Source organism: Anomaloglossus baeobatrachus, chromosome 3, assembly GCF_048569485.1.
Source record: "Anomaloglossus baeobatrachus isolate aAnoBae1 chromosome 3, aAnoBae1.hap1, whole genome shotgun sequence".
Classification (NCBI taxonomy): domain Eukaryota; kingdom Metazoa; phylum Chordata; class Amphibia; order Anura; family Aromobatidae; genus Anomaloglossus; species Anomaloglossus baeobatrachus.
This window is the reverse complement of record NC_134355.1, coordinates 685,661,193-685,679,312: the sequence shown is the minus strand read 5'-3', so window position 1 is coordinate 685,679,312 and position 18,120 is coordinate 685,661,193. Positions and strand designations below refer to the sequence as shown.

Sequence of the window (18,120 nt, the reverse complement as noted above, 5' to 3'; positions counted from 1 at the left end):
TCCCCCCCTCCAGGAGCTACCCCTGCAGAGGTCTGTTCTCTCTCACATCCCAGACGGTTCTGGTTAGACTTCCTGCTTCTCTGCAGCTCACCCCCAGCTCAGGCCCCGACCCTACCAAGAACTCAGTAAGTCATCATGGTGACCTGTCTGTGTGAAGCCACCTGCTTCCTGTTAAATTAAGAGTCAGGATGAGTCATGCAAACCTGAGCTACGTGCTGAAAACCTGTTAACCCCTTCCTGGGGTGATGTGTGTGTTAACTTACCAGCCTCCTCCTATTTGGGAAAGGGATATTATACAATACCCTGTAACGACCATGCTACAGGGACGTTACACTATCACATCACAAAAATTGCATTAATTCTGACACTTTGCCAAGCTCTTCCCATAGAACTGGTGCAGTGGCAATCAGGGTAATGTTTTTTTGAGTTGAAGTCAGCTTTGAATTGAAAGTTGGCATCAAGCCCAGGGATTAGTAATGGAAAGGCTTTTTTCAGACAACCCCATTACTAACCCAGTAGCTATAAAGAGATGTCTTTTTTGTGGAAATGCACTAAACATTATACTTTGAAAATTATATATATATATATATTAGATGTGAGAAGATGCAAATGTCAAATATTTACCTAGTGACGGAACAGGTGAAAATATCTTTCAATTTCTTATGTACTATCACAGCTGTAAAATGAGCTTTCTATGTTATGAGATCTATTTGGCATTTGCAGACTTATTTCTGGCTCCGAGTTCTTGGGATATAGTTTGCATTTTCCTTTTAAATTCTGAAACATTTGCATAAATAAAAAAAAAATTGTAATTAAACCTTCTATAAAAACTAGTTGTGTTATCAGGATCCTCATAGCACGGAAGAGATGGCTGATTCTACCAAGGATTATGCTCCCATCCTGAATCTGTATCTCCTGGCTCTGACACTAATTACGCTCATACCCGGACTGGTGATACATTTATTTATTATATTCATCAATGTCAACGACTGGTGGAAAGGAAGATCGGTGACTTCTGTTGACTACATTGTAACTTCTCTTGGGATTTCAAGGCTGTGTTCTCAATCTACTCATGCATTTTATTTCTTTCTGGCTACATTATTTGAAAGCAGCTTGAATGTTTTTGTATTTAGGAATATTTTAAGCCCAGTTTATGGCTTCTTTTATTATAATAATATGTGGTTGACATCTCTGCTCTCCATTGTCTTATGTCTGAAGATCTCCAACTTCCGCAGTAGACTGTTCCGGTATCTGAGGGGCGTGATTCTACACAAGACCGGTCACTGCCTTTTAGCCTCAGGACTTCTCTCTATAATCAATTCCTTAATGCACAGGTTCATTATTGACAACAAGGTTCCCAATGATGGAACATATAATACAACCGTGGATAATCAGCTCATGGGTTACGAATATATTTATTACTTATATAATTTTACTATAGGCTCTGTTTTGCCACTACTTTTCTATTTCACCTCTTCCATCCTCTTCTTCACCTCATTGTATCATCACACAGTAAAGATGAAGATGAACAGTAATTTATCTGTCAATTTGGAGACGTATTACTCAGCCATGAAATTTGTGTCTTTCACCATTATGTATAACACTGTGTATTTTATTGGTCAATGTGCTTGTGCTTTGTATTACTATTCATACTTTGTATACCTCTCATGGGCTTATATAATCTTGGATTTTCTACCGATTTTACATTCCTCCTACCTGATCTACAGAACAGACAAACTCCGGAGTCAGATGTCCAAGATTCTGCGGAATGTAATTAACTTCTTATTACAAAGGAAAGGTGCAGAAACCAGAGAGAGCATAGGAGAAGTAGAAGTAGCTCTATGAGGTGCTCATACACAGTATGTCATCATGATGTCACTGGAAGACTTTACCCTTCATTTTTTATTCCAAATATAGTACTATACATATGGATGTGACTGTGACTAGTACTACAGCTCAGCCCACTCAATTGGGCAGTGTCTAATTTTGGCTCATTAGCATGATTATCTGCTTGCATAAACAAAGATATTAATGCCCTTTTACACCACTGAGTTAGGGTACCTTCACACTTTAGCGATGCAGCAGCGATCCGACCAGCGATCTGACCTGGTCAGGATCGCTGCTGCATCGCTACATGGTCGCTGGTGAGCTGTCAAACAGGCAGATCTCACCAGTGACCAGTGAACAGCCCCCAGCCAGCAGCGACGTGCAAACGATGCTGCGCTTGCACGGAGCCGGCGTCTGGAAGCTGCGGACACTGGTAAGTAAGGTAAACATCGGGTATGGTTACCCGATGTTTACATTAGTTACCAGCGCACACCGCTTAGCTGTGTGTGCAGGGAGCAGGGAGCCGTGCACACTGAGCGCTGGCTCCTTGCTCTCCTAGCTACAGTACACATTGGGTTAATTAACCCGATGTGTACAGCAGCTACATGTGCAGAGAGCCGGAGCCGACAGCACAGGCAGCGTGAGAGCTGCGGAGGCTGGTAACTAAGGTAAATATCGGGTAACCACCTTGGTTACCCGATGTTTATCTTAGTTACCAGCCTCCGCAGCTGCCAGACGCCGGCTCCTGCTCCCTGCACGCTTCATTTGTCGCTCTCCCGCTGTCACACACAGCGATCTGTGTGTCACAGTGGGAGAGCGCCTTTGAAGAAAACGAACCAGGGCTGTGTGTAATGACCGGCGACCTCACAGCAGGGGCCAGATCGCTGCTCAGTGTCACACACAGCGAGATCGCTAATGAGGTCACTGCTGCGTCACAAAAAGCGTGACTCAGCAGCGATCTCGGCAGCGAGCTCGCTGTGTGTGAAGCACCCCTTAACTGCAGTTTACAGTCAGCCCTCTCTTATCTCAAGTCTGTATTTGTTTACATGCATTGTTAGTTTAAGCCTCTTAGCTTTATCATTAGTGGATCTCAGCAGCACATGAACTGTAGTCTGATTCCTCCTCTCCTGTGATTAGCAGCTTCCTTCTATGGAAATGTGCACTGAAAGCCTGGTGTGAGTGGGAGCAGCTCCAAGAGCTCTGCTACATGTTAAAAATAATATTTTTCACAAGTGATACATTGTTAGGTTCAGAATCTCTTTGCCTACGTCATGCTGCTCTCATATGAGGTAGCAAAACCCTGCTGACAGATTCCCTTTAAAAAGTGAATAAAACTGATCAAAAAGCACATTTTTAAATTGGAAAAATCTTAAATTTATCTTCAATTCCATAACGAGGCTAATATTTCTGCCAGTTGCTTCAATTTTACCTGTGTCAGTCAGTGTAATGGTTTTACAAACACTACAGAATTTGAAATAAACATATTATACTCACAAAGCTACCCAAAGTGCAACACAACCATAATATATATATATATATATATATATATATATATATATATATATATATACTCACTGATTTCTACTTATCTCCCTTCCTAGAAAAAACCAAGGAGAAAAATTGTATGAAAAATACCCTGAATATAAATAAATAAATTGCAAGTGCTTAATAACAGGGTACTTAGTGTATACATTTTTGCAAAAAGGTAAAAAGCTGTCTCACCTCGTCACGGTGTACCCATCTGAGACAGTCCCTAACCTACTGAAGTTAAAAACATTATCAATACCTGACTTGTGTCATGTCAGAACTCCAATATGGATGGTGGCAAGTGGTTAGCTGTGTCCCAGATAAAATACACAGCAAAGTGAGACGCAATCAGCTGTTCAGTCTCAGTACTAGGAGGGCTGCACCCCCAACTTGCAACCAAGCAAGAAAACATACAAAAAACACAAAAACCTGAGCTGAAACAATGTTCAGTAAACATGCAACATTAAGCATGTGAATTGCAGCCTTAAGACTAGAAAAAACCAAGGAGAAAAATTGTATGAAAAATACCCTGAATATAAATAAATAAATTGCAAGTGCTTAATAACAGGGTACTTAGTGTATACATTTTTGCAAAAAGGTAAAAAGCTGTCTCACCTCGTCACGGTGTACCCATCTGAGACAGTCCCTAACCTACTGAAGTTAAAAACATTATCAATACCTGACTTGTGTCATGTCAGAACTCCAATATGGATGGTGGCAAGTGGTTAGCTGTGTCCCAGATAAAATACACAGCAAAGTGAGACGCAATCAGCTGTTCAGTCTCAGTACTAGGAGGGCTGCACCCCCAACTTGCAACCAAGCAAGAAAACATACAAAAAACACAAAAACCTGAGCTGAAACAATGTTCAGTAAACATGCAACATTAAGCATGTGAATTGCAGCCTTAAGACTAGAAAAAACCAAGGAGAAAAATTGTATGAAAAATACCCTGAATATAAATAAATAAATTGCAAGTGCTTAATAACAGGGTACTTAGTGTATACATTTTTGCAAAAAGGTAAAAAGCTGTCTCACCTCGTCACGGTGTACCCATCTGAGACAGTCCCTAACCTACTGAAGTTAAAAACATTATCAATACCTGACTTGTGTCATGTCAGAACTCCAATATGGATGGTGGCAAGTGGTTAGCTGTGTCCCAGATAAAATACACAGCAAAGTGAGACGCAATCAGCTGTTCAGTCTCAGTACTAGGAGGGCTGCACCCCCAACTTGCAACCAAGCAAGAAAACATACAAAAAACACAAAAACCTGAGCTGAAACAATGTTCAGTAAACATGCAACATTAAGCATGTGAATTGCAGCCTTAAGACTAGAAAAAACCAAGGAGAAAAATTGTATGAAAAATACCCTGAATATAAATAAATAAATTGCAAGTGCTTAATAACAGGGTACTTAGTGTATACATTTTTGCAAAAAGGTAAAAAGCTGTCTCACCTCGTCACGGTGTACCCATCTGAGACAGTCCCTAACCTACTGAAGTTAAAAACATTATCAATACCTGACTTGTGTCATGTCAGAACTCCAATATGGATGGTGGCAAGTGGTTAGCTGTGTCCCAGATAAAATACACAGCAAAGTGAGACGCAATCAGCTGTTCAGTCTCAGTACTAGGAGGGCTGCACCCCCAACTTGCAACCAAGCAAGAAAACATACAAAAAACACAAAAACCTGAGCTGAAACAATGTTCAGTAAACATGCAACATTAAGCATGTGAATTGCAGCCTTAAGACTAGAAAAAACCAAGGAGAAAAATTGTATGAAAAATACCCTGAATATAAATAAATAAATTGCAAGTGCTTAATAACAGGGTACTTAGTGTATACATTTTTGCAAAAAGGTAAAAAGCTGTCTCACCTCGTCACGGTGTACCCATCTGAGACAGTCCCTAACCTACTGAAGTTAAAAACATTATCAATACCTGACTTGTGTCATGTCAGAACTCCAATATGGATGGTGGCAAGTGGTTAGCTGTGTCCCAGATAAAATACACAGCAAAGTGAGACGCAATCAGCTGTTCAGTCTCAGTACTAGGAGGGCTGCACCCCCAACTTGCAACCAAGCAAGAAAACATACAAAAAACACAAAAACCTGAGCTGAAACAATGTTCAGTAAACATGCAACATTAAGCATGTGAATTGCAGCCTTAAGACTAGAAAAAACCAAGGAGAAAAATTGTATGAAAAATACCCTGAATATAAATAAATAAATTGCAAGTGCTTAATAACAGGGTACTTAGTGTATACATTTTTGCAAAAAGGTAAAAAGCTGTCTCACCTCGTCACGGTGTACCCATCTGAGACAGTCCCTAACCTACTGAAGTTAAAAACATTATCAATACCTGACTTGTGTCATGTCAGAACTCCAATATGGATGGTGGCAAGTGGTTAGCTGTGTCCCAGATAAAATACACAGCAAAGTGAGACGCAATCAGCTGTTCAGTCTCAGTACTAGGAGGGCTGCACCCCCAACTTGCAACCAAGCAAGAAAACATACAAAAAACACAAAAACCTGAGCTGAAACAATGTTCAGTAAACATGCAACATTAAGCATGTGAATTGCAGCCTTAAGACTAGAAAAAACCAAGGAGAAAAATTGTATGAAAAATACCCTGAATATAAATAAATAAATTGCAAGTGCTTAATAACAGGGTACTTAGTGTATACATTTTTGCAAAAAGGTAAAAAGCTGTCTCACCTCGTCACGGTGTACCCATCTGAGACAGTCCCTAACCTACTGAAGTTAAAAACATTATCAATACCTGACTTGTGTCATGTCAGAACTCCAATATGGATGGTGGCAAGTGGTTAGCTGTGTCCCAGATAAAATACACAGCAAAGTGAGACGCAATCAGCTGTTCAGTCTCAGTACTGAGACTGAACAGCTGATTGCGTCTCACTTTGCTGTGTATTTTATCTGGGACACAGCTAACCACTTGCCACCATCCATATTGGAGTTCTGACATGACACAAGTCAGGTATTGATAATGTTTTTAACTTCAGTAGGTTAGGGACTGTCTCAGATGGGTACACCGTGACGAGGTGAGACAGCTTTTTACCTTTTTGCAAAAATGTATACACTAAGTACCCTGTTATTAAGCACTTGCAATTTATTTATTTATATTCAGGGTATTTTTCATACAATTTTTCTCCTTGTTTTTTTCTAGTCTCAAGGCTGCAATTCACATGCTTAATGTTGCATGTTTACTGAACATTGTTTCAGCTCAGGTTTTTGTGTTTTTTATCTCCCTTCCTGTCCTCTATAAAGTTCTGCACATCGCCTCCTCATCTCCATCCTTCTAATGATCCTGTTTACAGCACACTGCACCACCCTGCATTTCCTCTATTGTCTGTCTACCACCCAGCTGTTCACTCCACTGTGCTGCACTACACTGAATCTCTTCCTCACCTGTCTACCATCCTACACTGCCCTACCTTTCCTCTCTCATCTCTGTATACCCCTTTTCCTATCCTCTCCACAATGCTGCGCCGCCCAACACCGCCTCTATTATCTGTGTACCACCCTACCGTCTTCTCGACAGTGCTCCACCTCCCTACATCTTCTCTATTATCTGTCTACCATGCACTCATCCACTCTACATTGCTGCACCACATTGGGTCTCTACGTCATGTGCCTACCACCCTACCTGCGCTCTCTACAGGGGTACACTGCCCTACATCTCCACTCTTATCTCTGTATAACACTTTACTTTTACTTATCTTTTCCAACCCACCCATCTTCTCCACAGTACTGCACCACCCTCCATTTCCTCATCATTTGTATATACCACCTTTCCCTTGCTCTATATCAAGCTTATGATATAAATCTAACATCCTCCATAATTATTATTATTATTATTATTTATTATTATTATAGTGCCATTTATTCCATGGCACTTTACAAGTGAAAGAGGGTATACGTACAACAATCATTAACAGTACAAAACAGACTGGTATAGGAGGAGAGAGGACCCTGCCCGCGAGGGCTCACAGTCTACAGGGAATGGGTGATGGTACAATAGGTGAGGACAGAGCTGGTTGCGCAGTGGTCTACTGGACTGAGGGCTATTGTAGGTTGTAGGCTTGTTGGAAGCTTCCACATCCATGTCCAACACTTTTTTTTATGCTGCACTAGTTCTCTGGAGAGTTAGTGACAATTTAGGCCTGCACTAAAAATTACATTATCTGTTTTCTGACCTACCGTCACATCACTTATCAAATTCTTCTCATCTGCTCCTTTACACATTTTCCTTCTGATGTTTTTATTCATCTGTTTCCCCCACACTCCAGGCAGTGGGCACTCATCAGTACTTCATATCTGGACATATACAATTACTGGTTAACGACTATCGTCTGGATTCATAATTTACAGAATTTTTTTTCACGTTTTTCAAGCATATGCTCCAAAAAGGAGACTGCAGATGCATCTGAACTGTACAGCCATTATTATCTGTTTTTGGGCATCTACATCCAACAATCTGTGGATGAACACAATAGTAGCCCCTTTATATGCTTTGTGAAACCCCCTTTATTACAGGTGGATGCATGTACTCTGGCATACAAGCAAGTACTTACTGACCACTTGTAGTGGTAAAATGATGTCCACTCAGACCAACTGCTGGTAACGGGTCCTCGTTTTGGAGATTCAGGTCCATATACTTGTCCTGAAGTGCTAGTGAGGATATTATCTCACAGGGAGAAAATTGGATCTCGTAATTAAAGAAGAGGAACTACAAGTAGTCATATGACCATGTGAAGTTGGAACTGAAACAAACAGAAGATATAAACCAAATCTCCATGAACCAGATATTCATCCTGTATTATCAGAGTTAAATTTGAGCTGGATTTATGCAGAAAGTGGCTGACATTGGACACATCTTTCTAGTGGACATATGTGACAATATTGGCAAAATTACCCATCTAACCCCTGATGAACCTCGTCTCTTGTTGAGGGGAAATGCGTCGGGTTTTTTCATTTGTGGGCTAAAAACTTCATTTGGAGTGTATATGTTTTATTTTGTACTTCCATGCAGGAATGATTGTGTATCAATAAGTTTCAGAGATATGGATGAACTGAAACTGATTAATATCTTAAAACAATAGAAATCAAGTCTGTACTATACTTTAGGTTGATAGGACATTGACCTTATTACATAGAGGTCCTAAGGACAGAGAGGTCCTCTCTGGGATTTATTGCCTTGATAGCATGGGAATATTGCCCTGTCCCTGGAATTTGAAGCAACTCTTCCCCTCAAATTGTACTTATTTCACTTTGTTGAGTCTTTGTTTGTTTGTTAATAATAGGTGTGTAAAAAATTTGGGTTTTATTCCCTTTTTATGTTTATCAATAAAGGCGTGTTTTAAATATATAGTCTGTGATAACCACCGTATTCTCATTAGCACAAGGAAGTACAAGAAGCAATGGGATGAAACTTAAAGGAAGGAGATTCAGATTAGACATTAGGAAAAACTTTCTGACAGTGAGAGCAGTCAGGAAGTGGAACAGGCTACCACGGGAGGTAATGAGGGCAGTCAGGGAGTAAAACAGTCTACCACGGGAAGTGGTGAGGGCAGTCAGAGAGTGAAACAGTCTACTACGGCAGGTAATGAGGGCAGTCAGAGAGTGAAACAGTCTACCACGGGAGATAATGAGGGCAGTCAGAAAGTGGAACAGGCTCCAACGGGAGGTGGTGAGCTCTCCATCAATGGAAATCTTCAAGCACAAGCTGGATAAACATAAAGCTGGGATGATTTAGGAAAGCCTGCACTTGCAGGGGGTTTGACCCGATGGCCCTTGAGGTCCCTTCATACTCTACCATTCTATAATTCTATTAAAAGAGAAGTTGAATTTGGTGCAAGTAAAAATGGTGCAAAATAGCAAAAACTCAACGTCAAAAGAAGTGCAAACGCTATAATGAATGTGTTTCTCTGTAATGTCTGATATTGCTTCTATATGTATCGTAGGAGTTGAACACTACTGTTTTGATGCTATAAAATCAGAAGTTTTATTATTATTTCTGGGTGGCTCACATGCCATAAAGCAGGGGTGAGGTAAACTCTCCCATCAGCACAGTAACTTGCAGGGACTCGAGCTCCTGCACTAGTACTGAGTTTTACACCACCACCACAGTTGCCTCAATTGAATTCCCATAAATTAGAATTTTTGAAATTCGCATCCGGAAAACTCAGTAAAATGTTGGACATCCAGCCATCATTGCGCTTAATTGTAGAGAGCAAAATAGTAAAAATAAAAACACTTCCAGACACTTCATTGTCCTGTGCAAGATATTTGCTTTCATGTTATTTCATGATCTTCTTTTGGTGTTACGGCTTCTGAGGAGGCGTCAAATATCGCGATACATGTCATAACATCATTACCTGACAACACGTTACCCAAAGTAGAGTTATCGCCTTGGACAATGTGGTTTGTGATGTGTGGCACTAACAAGGTCTTTGGTTTCATTTGCGTTGTGATATCATGGTGCGTGTTGCTGGAGTGCTGACTAAGGCTAGGTTTACATTTCCATTGTTTTAAATCCGTCAGGTCCGTCAGCAACAGATCAGTCATTTTTTAGATGTCAACTGACGCAATGGATGTGTTTTTCACAGGATTCCTTTCACAGGAATCCTGTGAGAAAACTGATCCGTTACGTCCGTTACATCCGCAGTGTGTCTGTTTTTTGACAGATTAGTCATGATCCGTTTGTGTTTGAGACAGCCCAGTGGGTGTGCCAAACATGCTGGGCATGCTCAGTAGAGCATTATGGAATCCGGCGCTGGATTCCGTCGTAAGACGGATTTTGACGGAATCCAGCACCATAGACATACATTACAAGCGTGACGGATGGCGATGGATTCCTGCGTGGTGCGTTCATTTTGATGGCCCGAAAAACGTTACATTCTGCGTTTCTCCCACCCGGTGGTCAGTCAAAAAATGACTGAACGCGACGCAGCGGATGCAACGCAAGGTCATCAGTCGCAATCCGACACTAATACAAGTCTATGGGACATAACAGAATCCGCTAAACGGATTGTGTTGTTTACCATAGCCGCGGATTGTGACTGATACATTTTAACGGAAATGTGAACCTAGCCTAAAGGGGGCTTTACACGCTACGACATCGCTAATGCAAACTCGTTGGGGTCACGGAATTGGTGACGCACATCCGGCCGCATTAGCGATGCCGTTGTGTGTGACACATATGAGCGATTTTGCATTGTTGCAAAAACGTGCAAAATCTCTCATCGGTGACATGGGGGTCCATTCTCAAAAATCGTTACTGCAGCAGTAACAAGGTTGTTCCTCGTTCCTGCGGCAGCACACATCGCTCCGTGCGACGCCACAGGAACGAGGAAGCTCTCCTTACCTGCTTCCCGGCCACAATGCGGAAGGAAGGAGGTGGGCGGGATGTTCGTCCCGCTCATCTCCGCCCATCCGCTTCTATTGGGCAGCGGTTCAGTGATGCAGCTGTGACGTCGCTGTGACGCTGAACGAACCGCCCCCTTAGAAAGGAGGCGGTTCGCCGGTCACAGCGACGTCGCCGGGCAGGTAAGTATGTGTGACATGTCTGGGCGATGTTGTGCGGCACGGGCAGCGATTTGCCCGTGTCGCACAACAGATGGGGGCGGGTACCCACGCTAGCGATATCGGTACCGATATCGCAGCATGTAAAGTAGCCTTAAGCCGACATGATGCCACTAGCCCCGGTGATGAGTAAAGATCCCAAAATTGACATAAGGATGCACAAAGCACCGGTAGAAGGCCTGATCGGGAAGGTGATTTTTTTTCTTTCAATGTTTATTATGCTCTATAGACACAAAAGCACAATGACGAACATTCAATTCACATCAAATTAAATTAATGAAAATCAAGTTTCCTGGCAGAATTCTAATTTTGGTAAATTGTCTCATTACTAGTGTTCATCTGTATAAATGACTTAGCTAACCTTAATGTTTTGCTCTAAACTATTAGAACAATATCTTTTATCCTAGTAGACGCAATAGTGAAATCAAAGCGTCCATCTTTATATCTTTGAAAATTATCCTTGATCGTGGCTTTGTACATTATATAATATTGCATATTGCTTGCTTTGCTGGAAAAGCTACGAAATGTATTTATATTGTCGTTTTTGTACCTAAGACAGTCTCAATTTTGCAATTGAAGATTTCTAATTTGTGAAGATTCTGTTCTTTGAATTTAATAAAACTCTGTTGATATTGTACTTTTGCGTTGTGCGCTTTCCTGTAACTCATCTTCTTACTATTTGCATTATTTTTTAAACTAAAAAAGTTATGTCGCCACACATAAGACTTCCCAACCATGCAAGCTGAAGGGACAAGTGGAAACTTTTTTTTTAAAACCTAAACAGTACTAAGTACCGCAATCTCCACTGTAGTCCATGCCCTCAGATATGGGAGCAGTTGTGATTCACATTAGGCCCCTTTTAGACCTCCGTGTTTAAACGGGTACAAGCCACATGCATCAGTATGGTCATACGTGTGTCATACGTGCGTCATGCGTGTTTGCATACTTGTGACACATACCATAGAAGAGGCATGTCTTTGAAATAAAATTATTTTTTGTACTCACCTGACTCCAATGATGCTGTCTTCTGTGCTACTGTCTTCTGCTTCCAGGCCCGCTCATTAGGCATCATTTGTATTCAGACCCCTGAGTCAATACTTTGTAGGACCAGCTTTCTCTGTCTTTTGGGGGACGTCTCTCCAGCTTTGCACATCTAGAGGTGACATTTTCCACTTCTTTGCACATGAGCTCTCACTCAGTAAGATTGGTTGGAGACGTCTGTGATCAGAGATTTTCTCGTCTTGGCACTGATTCTCAGTGGGATTTTTGTCTGGACTCTCACTAGGTCATTCACACACAGGTATATCTAAATGCTCCATTGTAGCCTCGCAGGATGTTTAAGGTCGTTGTCCTGTTGAAAGGTGATCCTATGGCCCAGTCTCAACTCGATTGTAGCCTTTAACAGATTTTGCTTGTTGCATCCTCTATATGGCTTTTGCAAACTGCAAGCAGAACGTCTTATGGTTTCTTGCTTTCTATTAAAGATGAGCGAACCTTTAAAAGTTTGGTTCACCAAGTCTTATTGGACAAATGTTACTGTGACGCCCCTGGACTTTTCAGGTCGTCACAGGGTACTGCACGCTCTTTCTCTACAGTGCAGGATTCAACCCCGCATGGTTCTGGGTCTCCATCCTGCAGTACTGCCTCCACCAGCATTCACAAATCCTAGATACACTTTGCACCACCCTGTCAGGCACACCAGTGGGCTGCTTAAGCAGGAATAGGGCCGTTCACCTAGGGGTCAGGCAGGGAGGGGGGAGGTGTTAAGTCAGTTGAGTGGTAGCCCTGGAGCTGTGAGGAGCTCTGAGGAAGCTGGGAGTTGTAGCTCCTAGGTGAGAAGCAGACTAGGTCGCAGACGGTGGTCTGGACCTAGAGGAGTCGGACCCCCGTTCGCAGGGGATTAAGGCTAGGTGCCTAGGACCTATCTTGGAGGATGGTCAGCAGCCTGGGCCTAATCACCGGTCTGGGACCGAAGGCACGGTGGGGTACACGGACCCTAGGTTGGGGAGAAGCTTCAGTTGACCCGGCAATTAACCTGCTGGAGGACAGGGCCTTTATGGACTGTTCCCACAAAGCTCAGAGATCAGGGACACTAGCGCAACGAGGTTGATAGGGCTTTCCAAACATGCGGCCCACTGAAATCCCAAGCGTGAGCTCCTGAGAGCAGGCTCCTTCACTTAGCCACAGTGGGGAGCGGGGCCCGGAAAGCTCCAAGCTGACGGGCCACAAAGGACACTCTAAATTTGTGCCAGGAGACAGGTCACGAACTGTACCAATCCCCTTTAAATACCCCCTTTTTCATTTGAGTGTGGCCCCTAGCCCCCAGGTCCGAGCGGTTTGATCCGATGCAGGGGCAGCACACTACGTTCGTTGAACCTTTTCAAACATCATTGGATTGCATGGGAGCCTCAACGTAAGATAGAGAAAACACCTTTAGGGGGTTCAAGAAGCTTCCAAAACAGCAAAAATAAATTTTACAGTGCAGCAACACTAGCTTGGCATAGTTATTAGCTTCCGTGACTATTGACATAAGAAATATAGAGGTGATGAGTGAGAGGTGTAGGGCTGGCGTTCCCATACCCCTGAAAGTACAGACAAGACACAACTTGGAGACCCATCTTGGATTATTGATAATTAAAAATATTTCAGGCAGACAGCAGGACAGTTCTATCAATTGACCCCCCCAATTACCCCATAGTGTGTTTGCACAGCAAGGTGGTATTGTCCATGCAACACACAGGATGGGATGTGGCATTTCCATTTTAAAGTAAGCACACTGTGACCGTGCCTTCTGCATCAGTGCAACCAGTCCATAATAGTGTCCTACAAATTTCTGTACAACCAGGTTGGACGTGAGCCATGTAATGTACATGAGATATCGACCAGGCATAGTTCTGCCACCAGGTTTGCACCACTATCGCCCATGGCCTTCCCTGGCTCCAGGTTCAGTGGAGACAGCCATTGATCAAACTGGTCTTGAATCCATAACTCTGCAGCTACAGTATGTGACTGTGTTATCCAATAAATATATCCGATTGCATTAACTTACACATAAGATGCGGGCAAGCATTTTCATTTTAAAAATCAAGAGATGCATGAGTGAAAGGCATAGGCTTCTTGCTCCCAGAATCCTGGCACTACAGACAAAAGACAATTTGGAGACCCTGCTTGGAGTCTCCAAATTTCCAAAGATTAAGGTCAGACACCAGGAAAAGTGGTAAAAATTGGCACAGACTTCTAATAGTTCAACGCCGCAACATGACTCTGTGGGATTGGCCCTGGAACAAGGCTTGAACCAACATTTCTACCTTTACCAGACACAGCAAGATGACAGACAGGCGTAGGCCTCTTGCTCTCAGAACCTTGGCCCCTTTTGAGACGTTACTTGAAGTCTCCACATTTCTAAAAATTAAGGTCAGACAACAGGAAAAGTGACAACAGTTGGCCCAGACTAAAAATAGTGAAACGCTGCAACATGGATACTTGGAACCAGCCCTGTAACAAGGCCTGAACTAACCTACCTTCATCAGACACAACAAGATGACAGATAGGCATTGGGTTCTTGCTCCCAGATCCCTGGCACTACAGACAAGACATAACTTGGAGACCCATCTTGGAGCCATGTGATTTAAAAACCTTTCAGGCTGTAAGCAAGACAGTGGCATCAATTCCGCCCACCCCATTTCATAGTGTCTTTGCATAGCAGGGAGGTATTTTCCATGCACCACATGGGATGTAGCCTGGCATTTAAATTTTTAAAAATAAAAAGTAGATTAATGACAGGATTAGGCCTCTTCCTCCCATACCTTTTCCAGTACAGACAAGACACAACTTGGAGACCCATCTTAGAGTCTTGATATTTAAAAACATTGTAGGCAGAATGCAGGAGAGTGGCATCAATTGCTCCCCCATTTCCTCATAATGTCTTTACACAGCAGGGAGGTATAGTCAATGGAAAACACAAGATGTGGCCTCAGTGTCTCACATGGGTCAAAACACCAAGCATGATCACTTCCATAACAGCTGATGGGCTCTCTCAACCTGCTTGTAATGGGTAAACAAGTTGAGGTTCTGCAGTCGCAGACATGTGTGAGAATATGTTTGAAGGTGACACATTGATTTGGAGGCCGGTGGTTGGGTAGGACCAGTAGTCCAAGTTTTAGTGCAGTAAGATTTCAACTGTAATGTATGTTGGTTATGCATGTACCGGTTCATGCACATAATGGTCAAATTATTTGAATTTTTGCTTCTACTGAGTTGTTGTTTATAATATTGGCAGATAAAGAAAGTTGAGTCATCCTTTGCAGTCTCAAAATAAAACAGGCTAGGACACTGTTCCTGCAAACTGCAGACTCGGGCTGATGCCTGGGTGACACCACACATGTGCCTTACTTGGCTCATGTCCTTAGCCAGATTATAAAGCAATTTTTATCGCACTATCTTAGACTGGATGCGCTGCTCCAGAAGGTACAGTCACTGTGTGATCACTTCCACTATTCGCACCCCACGGCTAATCGACTTTCAACATTAGAAAGGTCTTTCAGCCTACCGGTTAACGAGTTGATATGCAATGTGCCGACAAGGTGGAATTCCACTGTACACATGTTGCAGCAGTGTTTCATGGTGCACTATGTTATGACACATAACCTGGGACACCACAGTCCAGATGTGGGGCGAATCAAGATTGTGGAGTGGGCACAGTTCAAGGACCTCTGCACCCTCCAGCACAGTTTTGAAATGGCTACAAATATGGTTAGCACTTGACGATGCCATCATCAGCATCACATTTCTGGTCATGTACATGTTGGAGCACATTTTGAATAGTCTGTGGGAGGAGGTGGTGGTCCCAGATGAAGTGGTTCTGTCTCTGTTGTCCATAATTGGTGGGAGGGGATGGAGAAGGCAAGCTTGAGCATTACTCTGCCACGAACACAACATGGACTTGAACCTCATGAAAGTGTCCGACACATGAGCACCTTCTTGCTGCACTATCTGCAACATGAAGTCCATATTGCTGGGATTAAAACTAGTGCGGACTACTGGCTTGAAACTCTGTTAGATCCATGGTACAAGAGTAAATTTAGCAAGATGCTTCCCCACTGGAAATGGATGCGCTGATGCAGGAGTATCGAAACAAGTTTATAGACCATCTGAACAGTAGTTTTCCACAAGGCAACAGTGAGGCACACTGTGTGCATTGCAGTTCTAAAATTCCAACAACGGGAACTTCGTATCATCATCACAGAAAAATTAGCAGCAGCAGCAGCATTCAAGTGGCACAAGCAATTTCTTTGAGGTTTGGCACACATTTTATAGACCATCGCATGAACCAGCAGAACATAGTACAAGTCTCATACATAGTGAACAACTGGAGAGGATGGTGTGTGAGTATCTAGAACTCAATATCAATGCCATAAGTGGTGGGATTGGACACTTTTGCAATTTGGTCTTCAAAAATGGAAGAGTGGCCTGAGCTCATTAGTCACGCCTTGGAAGTATTGGCCTGCCTGTCAGCCAGTTTTGTCTCAGAACGTGTCTTTGGCGCTGCTGGTGGTGTATTGACAGATAAGCGCTTCAGGCTGTCTCCTGAAAATGTGGAAGGCCTAAGTTTCATAAAGATGAACAAGTCAAGGATGTCCAATGATTTTGTCAACCCACTCCCAGACAGTGCAGACTAAGCGATGGTGTAGTGCCAGGGGTCTGAGAGCACCAGAACTATACCTGCTGTCTCTGGTGACAGGTAGAAATGCTGGTACAGACCTCTTTACAGAGCCTGTCCCACACATCCATGTTGCGGTATTCAACTAGTTGTAGACTGTGCCAATTGTTGTCACTTTTCCTGTTGCCTAACATTAATTTTTGGAAATGTGAAGACTCCAGTTGGGGACTCCAAATTGTCTTTTGTCTGTAGTGCTAGGTGTCTGGGAGCAAGAGGCCTAATCTTGCCACTCATCTGCCTCTTGATTTTAAAAATTGAAATGTCAGTCCACAGCCTGAGTGTTGCCTGAGTGTTGCATGGACCATACCTGACTGCTGTGCAAATCCACTATGGCGAAATGGGGGGGAGGGGGAATTGATGCCACTATCCTGCTGTCTGCCTAAATGTTTTTAAATATCAAGACTCCAAGCTAGGTCTCCAATATGTGTCTTGCATGTACTGACAGGGGAGTTAGAGCAGAAGCCCAACACCTGCCTCTAATCCACCTCAATATTTCTTATGTCAATAGTCTAGGATCCTAATGGCTGTGTCGCAACAGTGGGGCTGCACTGTAAAACGTACTTTTGCTGTTTGGGAAGCTTTTTGCTAGCCCTTAAGGTGTTTTCTTTGCCTTAGATTTGGCCTCCCAGTAAATCAAATGGGGTTCTTAAATGTTCGATGAACCGTTCGGCAAACATCGGGAAGTTTGCCAAAGATCGACGAACCGAACTTTGAAAGGTTTGCTAATCTTTATTCTTAAAAAAAAATATGTTTCAACTATTGCGCTAAAGTAAAGTGGAAGTGGGAAATGTTATTTATTAACTTTTTTTTGTCACATAACTATTGGATTAAAGGGCAATATACAGTTAGGTCCAGAAATATTTGGACAGTGACACAAGTTTTGTTATTTTAGCTGTTTACAAAAACATGTTCAGAAATACAATTATATATATAATATGGGCTGAAAGTGCACACTCCCAGCTGCAATATGAGAGTTTTCACATCCAAATCGGAGAAAGGGTTTAGGAATCATAGCTCTGTAATGTATAGCATCCTCTTTTTCAAGGGACCAAAAGTAATTGGACAAGGGACTCTAAGGGCTGCAATTAACTCTGAAGGCGTCTCCCTCGTTAACCTGTAATCAATGAAGTAGTTAAAAGGTCTGGGGTTGATTACAGGTGTGTGGTTTTGCATTTGGAAGCTGTTGCTGTGACCAGACAACATGCGGTCTAAAGAACTCTCAATTGAGGTGAAGCAGAACATCCTAAGGCTGAAAAAAAGAAAAAATCCATCAGAGAGATAGCAGACATGCTTGGAGTAGCAAAATCAACAGTCGGGTACATTCTGAGAAAAAAGGAATTGACTGGTGAGCTTGGGAACTCAAAAAGGCCTGGGCGTCCACGGATGACAACAGTGGTGGATGATCCCCGCATACTTTCTTTGGTGAAGAAGAACCCGTTCACAAC

At 42.7% G+C, this 18,120-nt stretch overlaps 1 protein-coding gene across 1 annotated transcript; it reads left to right on the top strand.

Annotated features, from left to right (window-relative positions):
* The first annotated feature begins 867 nt into the window (after positions 1-867).
* LOC142297429 (taste receptor type 2 member 9-like) lies at positions 868-1,845 on the top strand. The gene has a single exon (XM_075341657.1). It carries the CDS (start codon positions 868-870, stop codon positions 1,843-1,845), a length of 978 nt encoding a protein of 325 aa, XP_075197772.1.
* The last annotated feature ends 16,275 nt before the right edge of the window (positions 1,846-18,120 follow it).